Source organism: Buteo buteo, chromosome 21 (genome assembly GCF_964188355.1).
Source record: "Buteo buteo chromosome 21, bButBut1.hap1.1, whole genome shotgun sequence".
In the NCBI taxonomy this organism is placed as follows: domain Eukaryota; kingdom Metazoa; phylum Chordata; class Aves; order Accipitriformes; family Accipitridae; genus Buteo; species Buteo buteo.
The window spans coordinates 16,255,761-16,272,764 of record NC_134191.1 but is presented as its reverse complement, the minus strand read 5'-3'; the positions used below and the strand labels follow the sequence as shown (position 1 = coordinate 16,272,764).

Genomic DNA, 17,004 nt, shown 5'->3' with positions numbered 1-17,004 from the left:
GACACTCGAACATCACAATTAGCTAATCAGGCCAAATTCTGCCTTGGACAGTATCTTTACTATTCGTCAAGGCAGATTTTTTTCTTTTGGTTTTTTTTGGTCTTGTGAGGTTCTGGAACCAGACACGGTGACTCAGGACTAGCGCAGTTGAAGCCTTTATGATCCTTTGCTCTTTACCCTCCGATGACATGGTGTACTGAAGCGGGCACATTCAGATACGCAACTGACACCACACTTGGCGATGAATATACCCCGTATTTACAGAGCCCTAAATGTACCAAACAGCTCTACATAGCCTATTCTGATAACTTCTAGTGTCTGAAACTAAAAGTCGTGGACAGGTCTGTGTGTTCCTCACACCCATAAAGATTGTTCTAACATCCCAAGCACATTACATGGTTGCTCTGCCTACTGCACATGTATTACGTCCCATGGGACTAAATTAGGATATGTTGGATTTTTCCCCTCAAACTACTCTATTGTTTTTAAGAAAAGTCAATTTTTTTCTTTTTACTTTGTAAAATAAATATTCTCAGGTTCTTCCCCATTATTGCCAAAAATATAAGCCACACACAGTTCTGGGATGGACGCAGAGAGGGTTTCCAGGCACTTCTCTTTGCAACCTTTATATTTTTCTTTCTTTTTTTTTTTTTTCCTCCTTCCCCCCGCCTTTTTTTTTTTTTTTTTTTTTTTTTTTTTAAAAGAAGACGACAACTCATTGGACTCTATAAATAAAGTGGAGATAGTCCTGTGGAAAGGGAGAGGGGCCTGCACCCCTTGCTGGCAGGCGGCTGCAGTTCCTCCCACCTTGTCCGTCCCCTATTTGCACACAAATTGGTCCACGATCTCTGTGCACAACTTGCATTTCACGTAGCAGCACCAGTGGAACTTGCAGTGGCAGCGCTCTCGCTGCACCGTCTTGAACTGGTCGTACCCCCGGCCGCAGCACATGAGTTCGCAGCCGTCCATGCCCTCCGAGGTCTTATTGCAAAGGCGGCCCTGGGTGCCCAGGGACCCGGTGCTCTCGTTGCGCACGCAGTAGTCGGGGCTGGGATCGATGTAGACCAGGTCGTGGATGGTGGGCGCGTTGAAGCGGCTGTTGACTTGCACCAGCTTGCCCCGGCTGTTGAGTTTCATGGCGGCAGCGCTATCGTATTTCTCCTTCAGGGCATCGCCTACCTTGCGGAAATCGGCAAGCTGCAGCCAACAGGTCTTCAGGCTACAGGAACCAGAGACACCGTGGCACTTGCAGGCCACGTCGGCCAGGTTGTACACAGTCTGGAGGAGCCGGGGAGAGAAAGCAAAAAGGATGACGAAAGATTAGCAGGGCTGCGGAAGCCTTTCCTCCCCTCGTTTCCTGCCCTCTGGCACATCCCCACTCGCCCCTCCGCAAGATTCGCCTCAGCGTCCCCTTCCCTCCTGCAACGCGCCGCGAAGGAAGAGCGAGCGAGCCCAGCGCGCACCCCCAGCACCCCGTTAGCCGGCAGGAGGAGGGGAGCGCTCTCGCCAGCACCTCCCCACCGCAGAGACAGCCGCAACAGCGCGCACACAGCCCAGACGGCAGCATCAGTCAGGCTGCAGTCAAATTTGAGGAATTTGCTCTCACGCCAGCAAAGGATTTTGCTGTTTCATTGAGAAATGTAAAACATCCCTTTATTTTCTATCGGAGTTACTCTCTCTATTGATCTCTGCTTGAAGCTGCAATTAGGGAAAGAGTTAAGACTCCTCTCGCTCCTGGCTCAGCTGCAGCTGATTGTCTACTCTTGGCTCGGCTTCCTCCTCCTACCCCAAATACTGCTCTGCAAGAGAGACTTCATCCAAGAAGAAACCCCCAAACACCTATGGGTGGGAGACAGAGCTACATAGCAATATCCTCTTTACAAAGCTTTGGCAGGGAAATATCAGTCATTTGCCCTGTACAAATAGAAATAAGAGTCAGTGTTGACACTGCCCCAAAAATCCTGGGGTCTGACACATTAGATGATACTGTAGACAACTTCCACCCAGCAGTTACAGAGAGTCTTAACGCTGCCAAATGGCACTGCAAAGATGAGGCTGAGGAAGGAAAAAACTGCTCGAGTCTCCGTGAGCAACTGTGAAAGTGTCATTTTTCTTCTTGCTAATAGTAAATTGGCCTGTCCATTGCTTTCAGACACCCTCCTCTCACATTTAAATACTATTAATTTTCAATTATCTTTCATCCTTCTTCACCTTAGAACACAAGTGTAAAGTCTCCAGCCGACTATTCCTGGCACTTCAAGCTCTAGGAAAATAATGATTTTGGCTCTTCATATTCAGACTATTAAAAAAAAGAAAAGTTTACACCCATTCATTTAAGGCATTTTCAAGATTAAAGAAACCATAAAGACATGTTTAACCACAGAAGACCATGTTTTCTAATAATATGGAGGAGCTTTTCACATCCTCTTAAAGCAGGGAAAGAAAAAAGTCAGAACGATCCTGCGGCACGATTCCAGCCTGGGAAGCACAGCGCGTCCCTCTTCCCTGCAACGCACACTGTCCTGGTTGGAAATACAAACTAGTAAAATTCTGCTCTACAGAGAATCCACAGCGAGCAGGGCACTTTGAATCAAACAATATGGATGGAAACACAACACACTTCGCTCCCAATCTTCCCCCGCGGCGAAGGCAATAGGGCTGTTGGACAACCAGGAGCAACACAAATTCATATTCTCCCCACCCAGCTACACCCTCTATTTGCTGTTTCCGTGTTTCGCGCATGGAAATGGAGCCAAGCCTTGGGGGCTGGTCACCGCCCAGCGCGGCTCCGTGCCCCGCCGAGGCACGTCTTTCCCCAAAAGGAGGGACGCAGACGGCGGCAGAGGGACGTGCTCTTTCACAGCCACTTACTCTTCTCCCGGCCTCGTTGTTGTGCAGGTTCATCATGATGCGGGCGCTCTCGTAGGAGCCTCTCTGGTAAACTCTCTCGCGCTCCCGGGCATCGACGAACTCCTTGGCGAAGCGGTAGCCGTATTCGATGTTATCCCCGCAGCCGCCCCAAAGCCAGTCCCGGGGCAAGTCCTTGGGCCGTGCCGCTCGGCTGCAGCCGCACGAGGACAGCTCACCCTCCCGGCAGGCACGGCTCATGGCGTTGACCACCCCGGCCGCGCTCACGGCGTAAGTGAACGCCGTCTCCCGGCTGCCTGCGCGGAAAGAGAAGCGGTGTTAGGGGACGGAAAGAGAAGCGGTGTTAGGGGACGGAAAGAGAAGCGGTGTTAGGGGACGGAAAGAGAAGCGGTGTTAGGGGAGAGCCCGCCTGCACCGCTCCCTGCCCGCCCGCGAGCCGGGAGGGCGAAGGCTCTCCAGGAGCCACCAAAAGTCATTCGCCTACTCAAAGGTTGCGTAACCCTGAACCACGCTCCTCAAAACGTCTGCGTTCTGAAAAACCCAAGCGAAACCAATCCATTAGAGCGCACGAGGTGTTTGCGAAGAGCGGGAGTCGCCTCTCGTTCGTATTGGGGAAAGTTGGACGAGGGAGCGGGGAGGAGGTGAATCGGGGCCGGAGCCGTGATGCCAGCGGGGCCGAAGCAAGCGTGCCTGCGTGTGAGGGGCGGAAAGGGAAACAGAATCCCCGTCTTTCAGAAAAAGGAGACGTTAAATACAACTTTTAAAAGTCTGGTTCTTAAATTACTACTTCTCAAACATGATTTATGCACTTCACCCACTTGTTCCAATTTATTTAAAGTTATAGCGTTTTACAAAGCCTCCTGGTATCAAAAGAAATGCGCAGCAGAATAACACGCAACTTTTCACTCTACGCGTAAGCCGGGCACTTCTGTAGGAGGCTATTTCAAACTAACAACAACCTGTGCTGTTTAGTATCCACCACTCCAGCTCATGTGAGTAAGGCAAGTGAGTCCGTGGACAATCATCTTTACAAATTACAGGGAAGAAGAAACCCTTGGCACAAGGCGGCCTTGAAGGTTTTCTCCCGCATCTGGGGCCCTTAAATGGAAATTGAAAACCTCGAGTTTCAAACTTTCGGAAGAGAAACTTACCCACAATGCAAGATATGGCCACGTACCATGCTCTTGACAGTATCTAATCCCACCTCTATTTAGAGCCTGACTTCCCATACCACTTTTCTAAGGGTGCCATAAGTTCTGACTACAACTAGAAAAGCTTTCAAACAAACAAACAAACAAACAAGCAAGCAAAGAAAAACATAAACCTTGCACCAGAGACCCCACTTGAAGTTTGTTTTTCATTTGTTAAGAAGTTTGTTAAGAGACAGCATCCCACTGGGTCTTTTCCAAGAAAGATTCCCAAAATGACTGAGAATAGACTAAATATTTTTTTTTCTATTTATATGAGTGAAGTTTCATTCCTAATCTTTAGTCCAATCAATAGATCAAGCTACTTTTTAATCTTGGTTTACAAGATTTTTCTTAGGGAACAGCATGGGCCTTTGCAAAGTTAGGGCTTTAGGAGGTTGTGTTTTGGACATGTCGTAGGTACTTAGGCAGCAACATTTTGAGGCAGAAACTCTTTGTACAAGACGTACCATAACAGGTCAAACCTAATAGGCGCTTTCAAGCGCTTCTGGAACATAAATAATTTGCAGTCTGGTCCATATTTAACAACAAGATGACACCGTGCTCAGAGCAGCTTTGTTAATATAACAGCTGTCATCCACTGGATTAATTTTAGTAATAGATGCTGGTTTTAAATGGGAAAAATCAGAAGTCTTAGGTTGGGAAAGGTCAGATTTAAGGAAGATGAGAAGCGCTTTTCTCCCTTACTTACAACAGTCTATTCTCACAGACACCTGCTTATGGAAGAATTTACATGAATTATGGGTATAAAGGGTTACAGGAGTAGCCTTTTCAGTTAAAAAAGATTTGGCTTTATGTGGTGACTTATGCCTTGCATTTACTGCAAACTATAGCAGGGGGAACCTCATACAGATTTTAATGTTCCCGTTTGTTCTGTAACACACATTTTTGGATTAATTCCTTAAGCAAAATTTCCACTAGATTGAGAGGAAAGAAACGTGGTCTGCTTCGGACCACAGGACTCGCCTCTTCCGTTCCATTTTATTCTTTTTCATGTTTAGTTAGCTCACGCTTTCACATGGTTAACTATGCCGTTTATTGCAGGATTTAAACTCATAAAGCTGACTTTTTTTGACTAGTTCTCATTATTATCCTGGAGGATATTTTTAAGGAACTTGCTCTTAGTGGGAAGGAGAAGGAAAGGCTGAGGTACAGAAAGGCAAGCTGCCCCCCAAGTTCCCTGCTTGAACGTTTAGGCAAATTATAAAACAGCATCAGCTCCTGAAGTAGATTTCAAGCCCCCGCAGGTTGCAAGCCAACACTGCCTCAAATCATCGACCCCAGGAACACATTAAGAGTGATGGTTCCACATGGATGAGTTACTCTGCTTTTTTTTTTTTTGCTTTTTTTTAAGTCTTCAGGCACAACTGTGCTTTCCTTCACTGTCAAACATATCTGTCTTTTCCCACAGTCCAGCATTTCTCTCTATTGTAGCCATGGCAAGGAAACACACATTCCAAACACATTTGAGTCCCCTCTCTCCCATATATAAAAACCATAGAAATGGAACTGTTCAATATACACACACTGTAGGAAGCCACCCACAGAGCAAGGAGCTGAGCTTTACACTTGATACGAATAAGTCTGCAAAAGCAGAACAACTTTTTTATACCTGAACATAAGATACAAAATGTTCTTTGTCTTGTATTTTAAAAGCATTCAACGTCAGGCAGCAGGCATGAATAAACCGGACCCCAACTACACCGAGCTGTTGGGGGAGGACCCAGTTCTTTTATTTTACGTTAGCGCTTCTTGGCGGTTTGCAAAGCCCAAGCAGGCGCAGCCAGCCCGGGGCCGGCCGCGAAGCCAGGAGATGGCGCACGGCGGCGAAGGCAGCGCGGCCCATGGCCTGACCTGGGAACCAGCAGCGAAGGAGAGCAGAGGGAACAACAGCCCTCAAATTTTGCAGTTCAGTAAGCCACAGAGCAAGTTTCCAAACCCAATGCTGGGTTTATTTGTACAGCTTTAGCTAACTTTGCAGGATAAATCCTGGAAGAAAGACTGTCCATTTATACAGTGGGGTAATTACCGGGCTGTCAGTCAGTGCTGTGCCTCGGCGCTCTCCTGCGCGCAGCCAGCCCAGCGCGTCATTAGCTCAGATGACAAAATCCTCCCAAACTATGTGCACTCAGCTCCTGGCTACCATCTTCTCCCGTCGGTGCGAGTAAGGAGTACCTGACAGTCCCCAGCAAGCCAGGGTACGGCGGGCTGAAGGAAAATTGAATCAGGCTCTAAAAGTCCCCGGTTTGCCTTCCACCCAGAGGAACAGCAACTGGCTATTGCCGAAGGTCAGCGTGAAATAACACAACTGTTACCCACAGCACCTCTCTCGGTCTCAGGGAATAGACTCTTTAGGTTCTTTAACTCTTGAATATGGCTATTAACCTTGCTTCCATCTGCAATTAGAATAAGTGGCTTAATTACATGATGAATTGCTGTGTAGACATCAGCTAATACAGTCATATTCAGCAGAAGGGTGCGGCAAAGTTATTTAACTTGAAAGAAACCACCTTTAAATAGATCTGTCATACTTGGGGAGGGCAGAAACGTCTGTTCTGGAGACAGACACCACAAATCATGGGTCCAATCCTGTACATTTCTTCACACCAATAGTCCCCTTGAGCTAATTTTCACTTGCTTGGATAATAAATAAGGGCTGAAGGATGAAGGCCTAAATTTTAAACAGATTATTTTTCTGACATTTGTTAGATTATTAGAACAGAAAGGTGTACAGAAAAAGTTTTCTTTCATGTTCCATGTGCTTTTAGACTTTTGCTCGGGTAGGGTAAAAAAACAAGCTCTATGGGGGTGTTAATACTGCGCTTGCAAAAAGCCCAGGCAAGGTTGTTTACCTAAAATCAGCTGTTCCAATTAGGTACTTTCAAGCAATAGATTTTTTTTCTAGTTGCCTGACAATCTCCAAATAAAAACTTCTTTTAACAAAAATTGAGACCAAATGTGAATTGATGTATTCCTTCAGCCTTAACTGGAGTTAGCCCATTTACAGAAAAACCTAGCTTGAGTCTGATTTTAAAACATTTTTTTAAAGCAGGACAGGAAGACACTGACATAAAAGCTTTACTTTCTATCTCCAGCTAAAAAGCACTGCTGAGTCTGTCAGTGTACTGATCACTACATAAAAGATAACAACTGTCACCCAGAAAAGCAGGCATTTTTCAGTTGCTTACACAGAACCAGCAGCCGGGCTTGGGAAAGTCAGAGGAAGGTTTCACCATGAACCCCGTTCCACAGCACTGGTTAAAATTTTGCCAAGGACTTTAAAATACGATGAGGTCCTTAAACGACAGGAAAGGCAGGCAGCACGTGAGCACTGGAGAAGCACATTTCAAGGAGGATCTGATAGGGAAAGGGTTGAGCACCCAGCAAATTGTGAAAAGATGTTAAACAGGAATTTGTCTCTATTACCAGTGATGAGATTACCTTAAATGCGAGTTACAAGGACAATCACATATTTTGTCCTGACCGAACTGATTTCATAAAAATTACCCTGCTACATTATTTTTAACATAAATCTACCTTCCTCAAAAAAAGTTACCATATCTGGAAATAAGCAAGAAGGAATTGCCTACAAACACTAATAGAGCAGCAATTCTCAGTTAACCTCCAGACCAAGAGCAATTTATTATGCAGCCACTAACTTTGGAACTAGACATGGACATCTTTAATTTTACAAGACACTGCTGGTTTTAATTCTCTTAGATCGCCTTCATTTTGTCTCAGGTTTTCTAAAAGGAGATTCCAGGGCCACATTTTCCTTTCTCCTCTACTCCCATATGCAAATACATATTCCTCCTTCGTTTTCCAAGACATATGGCTGGATAGTGGTGGGAAATCACCTCCAGCTAAAAATAATTCAACTCCTTTCCCAACTTTTAAAAACACTTGATTGTATACAGTACTCAGTAGGAATCTGGCAAGAGTTTCAAGTGCAGAACAGTACGTGCCATACATATCCTTAGACAAGAGTTTAATCATAAAGATGTTGCTTCCTACCTATCTGCATGACTCTGCCAAAAACAGAGTTGTTGTCCACAGTGCTGCAATTCCATCTTCTATGTCTGAACTGATATTGGCACTCCTTAATGCCCGTCTTCGCACCCTCTCCAATGAACTGCATATGGTCCTGATACAATTGGCAGAGTTTCTTCTGTCCTTGGGAAAGCCCTGCTAGCTGGCTACATAGTGGCTGGGCTCCTATTATATATACCTCTGACATCTGAACAGGGTTCATGGGGTTCATAGGGTTCATCCCTAAAGACCTGCATAAAGAAAGATTTGGAGAAAGATTTGGATTAATAAAGAGAAGACTCAAAAAAAAAAAAAGTCTATAAATCCCAAACAGAACTGTATCTTATACATGAGTATACAACTCCTGGTTTTGCTAACAGGTGAGAAAAAAACCCACTTAAATATGAAACTTTTGTTTTAAAGACAGCACAGAAGTTACTAGTTTCCATCTCCATGTGGTTATCAGCATACATTAGGGACTGAAGTAAGACGCAGACTTGGAAGACTTGCATCTAGGCAGTCCTTTACCAGCTTAAATGGACGTAGTAAAAATAACAGAAGCTCCAAACAACTGCAAGGCCAGGAAAATAAATAAAGCAAAAACAAAAAGAGCTCCCCCAAATCCCGATTTATTTTAACACACATTTTAGATTTCAGTCTGGATTTTTCAAACTGTTTTACCATAAACAAACAGGAAAACCTTTAATAAGCCAGAAGTTAGAAACTTGCTACAGACTACTAGCTTCTTCTGAATGACACACAAAAACACAGAGGCAAGTATATTCATTGTAAACAAAATCAACTTTGTTTTCTTAATTCTTAAAGTGCTCTTCACATGATACATTTCAATTAAAAGCAGCTGCTAATCCGAAAAGGATCACTTAAAACAGCAGAGAAACACCTATTTCAAGAAGTCCCAACAGCGTACGCTATACAGAAGCAGATAATTTGCTAAAGCAGAAATTTAAATGTACTTCTTTGTAACAAAATACATGTATAAGCATTGAAGTTACAGAAAAGTTCAAACTGAAACTTTAATAAAAGTTTTTACTTGTAAATCAGCATTCTTTCTTATATATGCAAAAACCCTAATCTAAGGGAGTTGAAACGACTCTTTTAAAAGAGAGGCATTTCTAGTAATTTAAGGGTGATCAAATCCATAGAGAATCTACTGTACAGCATTCTAAAACCTGAATTTTACAACACGAGATGTTGCACATTTACACTTACTCGAGAGACCCGTTCGTTTTACTACACAACATATTACAACTACAACATTACGCCCCTGCTCTCTCGTTCATGCGGTACTACTCCCTCAGAAACAAAGCACACAAGAAGTAAATAGACATTTAACCAAGCAAATCTTGACACCCCCTCTTAAAATCAAGTCGATACAAGATGCTTACCACCAAGAGCTGGCTTCTATTACAACCTGGGTAAAAGAGGAGAAAACGGCCAGAGCCACTACGAGGTACTGAGAAGCCATTGCACTGCCAACTGTCCCCAAAGCACCTCCTTGGATTAAAACTGCGGTGGATTTCTAGAGGGGGGAGAAAAAGGATCAGATTGTTTATTGCTGCTCAGACCATTTTCGAGCATTCAAGTTTAAACAACGGAAGCATCCGGGCCCCCTTTCCACTTGACTCTGACTCGCCTGCCCTTCTCCCCGCCGAGGCTTTTTTGGTGCCAGACGCAGGCACGTCGCGGCTCCCGCTCCACCGGGCAAAACCCACCCACGCACCCCCACACCCCCCCCCCCCCCCGCGGACACCGCCTTCCCGGGGCGGCCGCACCACCGACCCGCGCCCGCCTGTCCCTCTGCCCCGGCCCCGCCGCTCCCCGCACCCCACCCGCGGAGGGACGGGACAGGACCGGGACGGGACAGGACCGGGACGGGACCGCGCCGCTGCTCCGGACACGGGGGACCGACCCTATCCCCGTCCCCCCCACCCGGCCCAGGCCTACAGGCGCCCCGCGCCCCCCCCCCCCCCGGGCCGGGCATTACCCCATCGCTCCCCGCTCCGGAGCCAGCATCGCGGACGCGGAACGCTCCCGGCGGGCTAAAGGCGGCTTCAGGTTTGCAAAGCGAGCCCGAGCGGGAAGAGGGGGGAGGCCGGTGCCACGAGAGGGTCGGGGGGGGGGGGGGGGGGGCGGGACACGGGGCCCGGCGGCTCCCACTCGGGGACGATGCGGCCGGTCCTCGCCCTTCCCCGCCGCCCCCTAAACCATCTCGCCGCAGCCTCCGGTGCTGCGCGGCCGCCCGCTCTCCGCGATCGCCGAGCTCCGCGCTGGCGCCGCGGTGACAGCCCCGACGGCAGCCCCCGGGCCCCGACGGGGTCGGTACCGGCCCGGGGAGGTACCAGGAGCGACAAGGAGCAGCTCCGCGTCCCGACCCGGCCCCTGCAACGACCGGGCCGCCGTCTTGGAAGTCAAACGCTTCCCCCCCCGACAGGTCCCGCGATCGCCGTCTGCGTCCTCACACGGGACTCTTTAACTCGCTAACCAGAGCCATTCACGGTTTTTTATTTCCCCTCCCCTCGGAAGGAGGAAAAAAAAAAAAAAAAAAAAAGGCATTTCGACACTTGGGGGCTCCCTATTCATTCTCAAAAAGCTCTTAATGCTGAATTGAAGGTGCTCTTAATTCTAATTGATTTCTGTTTTGCGAAGGGTCGGGAGGAGAGGACCGATCGCAGCGCCGCGGCGGGAAGCCGGGCTGACCCCACACCCGCCCGGACAGACGCGGGGAAGCTGCGGGGGGGGCCCCGCACGCCTCTGCCCGCCGAGCTGAGCACCGCGCCGGGGCTGCAGCCCCCGGGGAGAAGCCTCTCGGCCCTGGCCCCCTCCTGCGGGTTAAATACCTCCTGCCCGAGGGAAGCTCCCCCTCCCCTAGTTCCTCACTGCTGGGGGTGGGTGAATGGGGGCCGGTCTCCCGCAGCAGAAAGAGCCCGTCCGCTTTGGATGGGATCGGTCCCGGGAAAGATGCGAAAGCCCGGGGTACGGTAAGCAAGGGACGAGGCGGAGCAAGGCGTGCGAGGAGCTCGCTGCGACACTCAAAAACCAACGTGTTGGGGTTTTGTTTGGGGTTTTTTTTTCTTTCATCTGCTAGTGCTTAAAATAACAATAATAATAATAATAAAGTGTCATGGAACTGCCCGAGCCCTGAGGAAGCTGGAGACGCCGGTGCCCAAGCGGGACCCCAACCGCCGTGCACCCAGCCCGGTGCACACCGACCTGCCCCGGCGGGGCGGGCGACCGGGACCCGCCGGGCGCGGCGGGAGCCGGTGGCCGCGGCAGCCGGCTGCGAGACCCGGACGGCGGCGGGGCCGAAGCCCCCTCTGCCCCGTTCAAAGGGCCCGGGTGCCCCCCCCCTCCCCGGGCCTGGCCGTCGCCAGCGCTTCACCGGGCCGGAGCCCCGGAGCCCCCGAGCGGGCGGCCCCCGGGGAGCTGTGCCGTCCCGCTCCCAACAGGGGGCGGCCTCGGCCGCCGCAGCGCCGGGAGGCGCCGGGGACGGGCGGCCGCTGCCCCTCCGACGGCACCTCCCGCTCCTCCTCCTCCTCCTTCCTCCTCCTCCTCATCCTCGCTGTTATCGCCCTCCTCGTCTGCCTGACACGGCGCTGCGTGGCGAGGCGGGAGGAGGCACCTGCGCCCGGGGGCGCGGGCGGGGGCCCAGCCCCTCCAGCCCGTCCCTTCTGCACGCAGCAGCTGACAAGCTGCCATCAAAAACAAAACACACCAAAAAAAAAAAAGCCAACAAAAAAAAAAAAAAAAAAAAAAAAGAAAGACTCGCCGGCAGCATGGCAGCATTGGCCATCAGGAGTGTGAGGCACCATTTTCAACTTTGTAGGGCCGCGGAGATTGGTTTTTTGGTATTTAATGCACCCCATGCGGAGCCCGCGCTCTTTGCCGAGATGAAAAGGGAGGCTTTTACAGATCCTGCAGCCGCGGGATCGCCTGTGATCCTGTTTTACACGGGGTGTCTGGAAAGCCTGCGAAGGCATCTGGTTTTCTGGGAGCACTACCTGCGGGAAGGCGGCAGCCAGAGCCCCGGCTCCGGGGGGCTGTAAACCGCGGCGGCCTCCGCGGGAGGCGCAGCGGCTCCGCGGGGATCCCCCCCCCCCCCCCCGGCCGCCCCCTGCTCCCCGCTGCGGCTTTCGGTCCGTTTGGGAGGGGCGAGACCGGGTCGTGGGTTTGCGGAGAAAGGCACCCGCTGGGTCCCCAGCCCAGCTCTTTCCCACCGCGGAGGCGGAGAGGGGGGTCCCGGGGGGGGTGGGTTGTAGGCGCACCTCCGTCCTTCCCTCCGCGCCGGCTCCGGCCGGGGAAAAAGCCGCGTTTCTCGGCCCAACTGAACTCTCCGTGACCCTCCGAGCGCAACCGATTTAGCATACAATTGACAATTAAAAACAAACAAACAACCAAAAGCCAACAGCCCAGCCAACATGGAGTCCTCGCAGCGCCGAGGGGACCCCGAGGAGCCGCGCTCCTCCGCTCTGACCCAGGCGGGACCCTCTGCAGATGCAGAGTGATAATCTCCAGAAACTTAGAATAAAATTAAAAAGGAGGGGAAGGGGGGGGGGGGGGCTGACTCCGGGTCCTCCGCTGGCCCCCAGCCAGCTCTCCTTAAAGGTACAGGCCACCATTAGCGCCGACGTTGAGCTCCTCCATAGCGATCCTCCTCGGGAAAGTTTGGGAAGTTTGGAAAGACGTCTTTAAACTCGCGGTAGGAGCCTCTGCCAGAACGATGCACCGGGACGCGGCGGGCAGAGCGAGCCCAGCAAGTGTCCCTGCGGCGGGCAGCCTCTCTTCCCGGCGGGGGGGGGGGGGGGGGGGGGGGGGGATTTAAAAAGGGAAAAAAAAAAAAATAAAAAAAATAAAGGAGCTTCTTCCAAGCGGTGGGTGCGAGCGGAGAGGTGGGAGCGCCCGGCGGCAGCCCGCGGAGGAGAGGGCCGCCCCGCGGCCGGGGACCCGCACCCGCGCAGGGCCGCGCCCCGCCGAGGCGCTGCCCACCCTGCGCGCCCGCGGCCGCAGCCCCCCGCGGGGCGGAGGGACCCGCGCCCCGCGCGGACTCACCTCCATTGCCGCGGGATCAGCGAGCGAGAGCAGCCGAGTAATCCAAGCAGAGCAGGAGGGGGAAAGGGCGAGGCGAAAGTAAAATCCTGGATCGCGGGAGCCGGGCGGTATCCTCCCAAGCAGCGGACGGCGGCGGCGGCGGCTGCCGGGGGAGCGCGGGGGCCCGCGGAGCTGGCGGGGGGCGGCGGGCGAGCGCTCGCTCTGTCCGGCGCAGGCTGAGCGTGTCCGACTGCGGAGCGGGGCACCAGTGCAGCCTTCTTTCCAAGGTCCATCAGCAATCGCAGTAATTAGGGCTTTCCACCACCAGAAGAAGAAGGAGGCAAAAAAAAAAAAAAAAGGCCAAAAAAAAAAAAAGCCAGGGGAAAAAAAAAAAAAGCCAAAAAAAAAAAAAAGCCAACCCAACACACGCACACAGCGCCCGTGGGCGTGATTGTGCGGAAGCAAATAAAAATCTTCACAAGCGGCAGCGAAAGCGCCGCGGGCGACGATCCGTCCCACCAGCCCAGGTGGTGCCGCCGCGGGGCTCCCCGCGCTCCCACCCGGCCCCCGGCAGCGCTCGGGCCGCCGGCGCGCCCCCTCCGCGGCTCGGCGCGGAGCGGGCAAGGGGGGACGAGTGGAGCCGAGCGGGTCGCAGGGCTCCCCCCCCCCGCCCGCCCCCCTTCACTTTCGCTTAAAGGCTGGGCGGTGCGGAGCCGGGCGTCCGCGGCTGCAGAGCCATCCTGGGGCCGGCTCCCTCCATTTTAACCCAGAGAAGAAAAAGCCCAACAGAAAAAGAAGTTTCTGCACAACCGGGGAAGGGGGAGGGGGGGGGGGGCTTGTGCACGCGTGTGTCTGTCTTACGGGGCGACTGATCCTGCAAGGCGAGTAAGGGCAGGGGGAGGGGAGAAGTCCGGGGCTTCAGGAGCTGCGGTTCCCCCAATCCATCGCTGGCAAAGGCACCCAGCGCCGGGGAGTAAGTTACGCGCGGGAGAGCGACCCGGAGCAGACGGCGTCGCGCCGCAGCCGACCCTTCCTCCGCGGGGCTCTGCCCCCCGCCCGCTGCAGCCGGCCCGGCTCCCCCCGCGTCTCTCCTTCGCTCCTCTTCACCCCGCTGCTTAAAACAGTTTTAAAAAAAAAAAAGGGGGGGGGGGAGGAAAAAAAAAATAAGTTGGAGAGCCAACGGCAGCTGAAAAACTTTCTCGGCAGCGCATGCGCCCGGAGCCGACCTATTGCAGACGGGGCTGGATTTTAAAGCTGTACGGCAGCGAGCGGAGCCTCGGGGCGGGCGGGGGGCGCCCGGGCTCAGCGTCCCCGGGAGCCCCGCATCCCGCCCCGCGTCCCCCGCTCCTTCCCGACGGCCATAGAACCCGATGAACACAAACTCTTCCCGCAAAGCGGTGCCCCCCCCCCCCCCGCGCCCACCCCGTCCGGAGGTTGTGTGTGCGGGGGGGGGGGGGGGGGTACGCGGCCCGCCCTGTGCCACCAGCACCGCCGGCTCGTTATCCCCGGCCGGGGGGGGACACGGACACACGGACACGCACAAACTAAGCTGTCGGGCCGGCCCCGCGGAGCTCCCCCTCGCCTACATGTGCGTGCAATGTGCGGCGCACATGGCCGAGCCGGGGGGGCTGCCCCAGCATTCCTGCCGGGTGGCTCATTTGACAAGTCTCGTTTCTCGCATGCTCCGGGACACGGGAGGCGGCCGCGTGTGCCGCTTTGCCAAAGCGCTGGGGGCCGGAGCGGGCTCGACGGTTTGGGTTCTTCCTTCCTCGGCGTCTTTTTTTTTCCCCCGCTGTAAATTTGGCAAGCTGTTGACAAAACCGTTTGGGTTAAATCGTGGGGGACCCAATGAGAGCTCCAGGCGAGGAGGGCTCCGCGGACCCTTTGTACTTCAGAGCGCTTTCGCCGCTCGGCAGCCCTCAGCCAAAGGGGGTTTTTATTGCACCTTTCGCATCTCGCACGCACCCAAGTGCAGGAACTGGGAGCGTTCCCCCGGCCGTCCCGTAACTCCGCAGTATTTCCCCCGTATTCGCCTGCGACGGGGGGGGGGACGCGGGGGGGAGTGGGCGCGTATCAAAGCGGCCCCGGGAAAGCCAAACCGGCTGCGAGAGCAGCTCCGCGCTCACCAAACGCCTTCGCTCCTTCAAAGCCGTTCCAGCGCAAATAAAAATCCCTTCAGGAGCCCAACGCGGGGGGAAAAGCCACATCGCGGCCGGCCCGAGCCCCGCTACAGACGCATCCCCCCCCCCCCCCCCGGGGCCGGCAGCCGGCCCGCCCCGCCGGGGCGCTGCCCGCCAGGTAAGCGCAGCCCTCCTCCGGCATCCCCCACGGCTCCACGCTCTCGCCCCGAGCGCCCACCAGGCGAGCTCCCCTCCTCCAGGCCCCTAACCCTACGAGCCCCCCCGCCTCCCACCACCACGTTCCGGGGCGCCGCTCCCCGCCGAGCCCGGCGGCGCCCGCCGCCTCCCCGCGCTGGAGGGGCCGCCGAGGAGGGGGCGGCCCGAGAGGGGAGCGGGACGGTGGGGAAAAGGTGCCTAACGGAGCGGGGGAAGGCGTCGAGGCAGCGCCGGAGCTCGCCCCCGGGGGCGGGCCGGTCAGCCCCGGGACCCTGCGTGTGCGCCCCCGCAGGCACCTGCCTGCCCCGACGGGGCCCGAAGCCGCAGCATCGGTGCCGGCGGATTTGTTTGCTCCCTAGTATCCGAGGAGGCTTTCCATCAGGCATCCTCCCAGCCCGGGCTGCGGTTCATTCCTCGGGACGGCTGGTGAGGAATTTATAAATTAGGTGCAGCACCAGGGCCGGGGATGGGGGGCGGGGGGGCGCAGGAATAAAGGGGTTGTTCGTTCCTTTTAGGAAGACCAACCTTAGTTTTATGCCTAGTAAATAATATTTTATTGCCTTTGGTTTACTGTGGCATTTCAATTATCCCCTTTAGGAGTCTGCAAACTGCGTGGGTTAAAGGTCATTTCTCAAATCACTAGAATTAGTAAAGAATAGCAGAAAACTGTAAAAAGGGGAGGAGCCGTGCAGTAAAACAAGAAAGATCGCCTGAAATAAACTAATAAAGAGCCCCGAGCTGTTTACCTCTCGCATTTGTATTCCCGAATGATGTTTAGCATCATGTAATTGCATAATGTCATCGGGCACAGGAGAACGCCTAGCCCGGGACAATCGATACAGGCAGGCAGGGCTGTTAGCAGCGGCTTGGCAATAGGCGAAGCCAACACCAGATCATTTTCGTTGCCGGGATTCCTAGTCATTGCTTTTAAAAAGAAAACTGAACAGGGAATTTATAAATCACGGGCAAATTTTCAAGCTATGGCGCACAGAAGTGGAAATAAAGGGCAGAAATCCAAACATCCTGCAAGGCTTTAAGAATTTTAATTTCTCCTCGCTATTTAAAACAGCTGGGTGAAGCTAGAGAGGGCAGGAGGGAGACGTATTGACACTGTTACAGGCATCCGTGCCGCCCAAGCTTTTGTTTTTCAGGTTTGTTGGTGATGGAGCTCTTAAGTTAACCGGACAGTTGATCCGGTGTGCTTTACTGCCTACGTCGAAGTGTTTTCTGGAGAAAAAAAAAATAAATGCTCAGAGTAATGTAATAGGAAGTGCAAAGATATTGTTGAATGTCCAAAAAGCCAAACCCCAAACAGCAACACTGCAAGATTTTACAGATGAAGGTCTGCTATAGCTCTGCAATGCTCTGGAAGACAGATTATTTCTGGTCTTTTAGATGTGTTTCTGCCATTTTCCTGCAGGGTAATGCATTTTAACAAAGGAGTGGCCACATCGAAATACTGCACGCATGTGTTCACTTTAATGTGTAGCGCTGTGTGATTTATATCTTTACACCTT

At 53.0% G+C, this 17,004-nt stretch overlaps 1 protein-coding gene across 3 annotated transcripts; it reads right to left on the bottom strand.

Annotated features, from left to right (window-relative positions):
- Nucleotides 1–374: 374 nt before the first annotated feature.
- On the bottom strand, nucleotides 375–14,279 carry WNT5A (Wnt family member 5A). Of its 3 annotated transcripts, none has more exons than XM_075052593.1 (5): nucleotides 13,173–14,279; nucleotides 9,512–9,645; nucleotides 8,091–8,356; nucleotides 2,872–3,164; nucleotides 375–1,278 (listed from the first exon to the last, which is right to left on the bottom strand). In XM_075052593.1, the coding sequence occupies exons 1-5, from the start codon at nucleotides 13,176–13,178 to the stop codon at nucleotides 820–822; spliced, it is 1,158 nt and encodes a 385-aa protein (XP_074908694.1). In that variant the 5' UTR covers nucleotides 13,179–14,279; the 3' UTR covers nucleotides 375–819. The 3 variants fall into 3 exon arrangements, with proteins under 3 accessions (XP_074908694.1, XP_074908698.1, XP_074908695.1); XM_075052597.1 differs by lacking the exon at nucleotides 13,173–14,279 and adding an exon at nucleotides 10,111–10,210; XM_075052594.1 differs by lacking the exon at nucleotides 13,173–14,279 and adding an exon at nucleotides 9,760–9,819.
- Nucleotides 14,280–17,004: the final 2,725 nt, after the last annotated feature.

Excerpts from the sequence above, each read along its gene's own strand:
- WNT5A (XM_075052593.1), bottom strand. Across the intron at positions 8,357-9,511 it reads ATAGAAGCCAGCTCTTGGTG|GTCTTTAGGGATGAACCCTA; the intron begins GTAAGCATCTTG and ends TTCTTTATGCAG. Across the intron at positions 1,279-2,871 it reads ACAACGAGGCCGGGAGAAGA|ACTGTGTACAACCTGGCCGA; the intron begins GTAAGTGGCTGT and ends CGGCTCCTCCAG.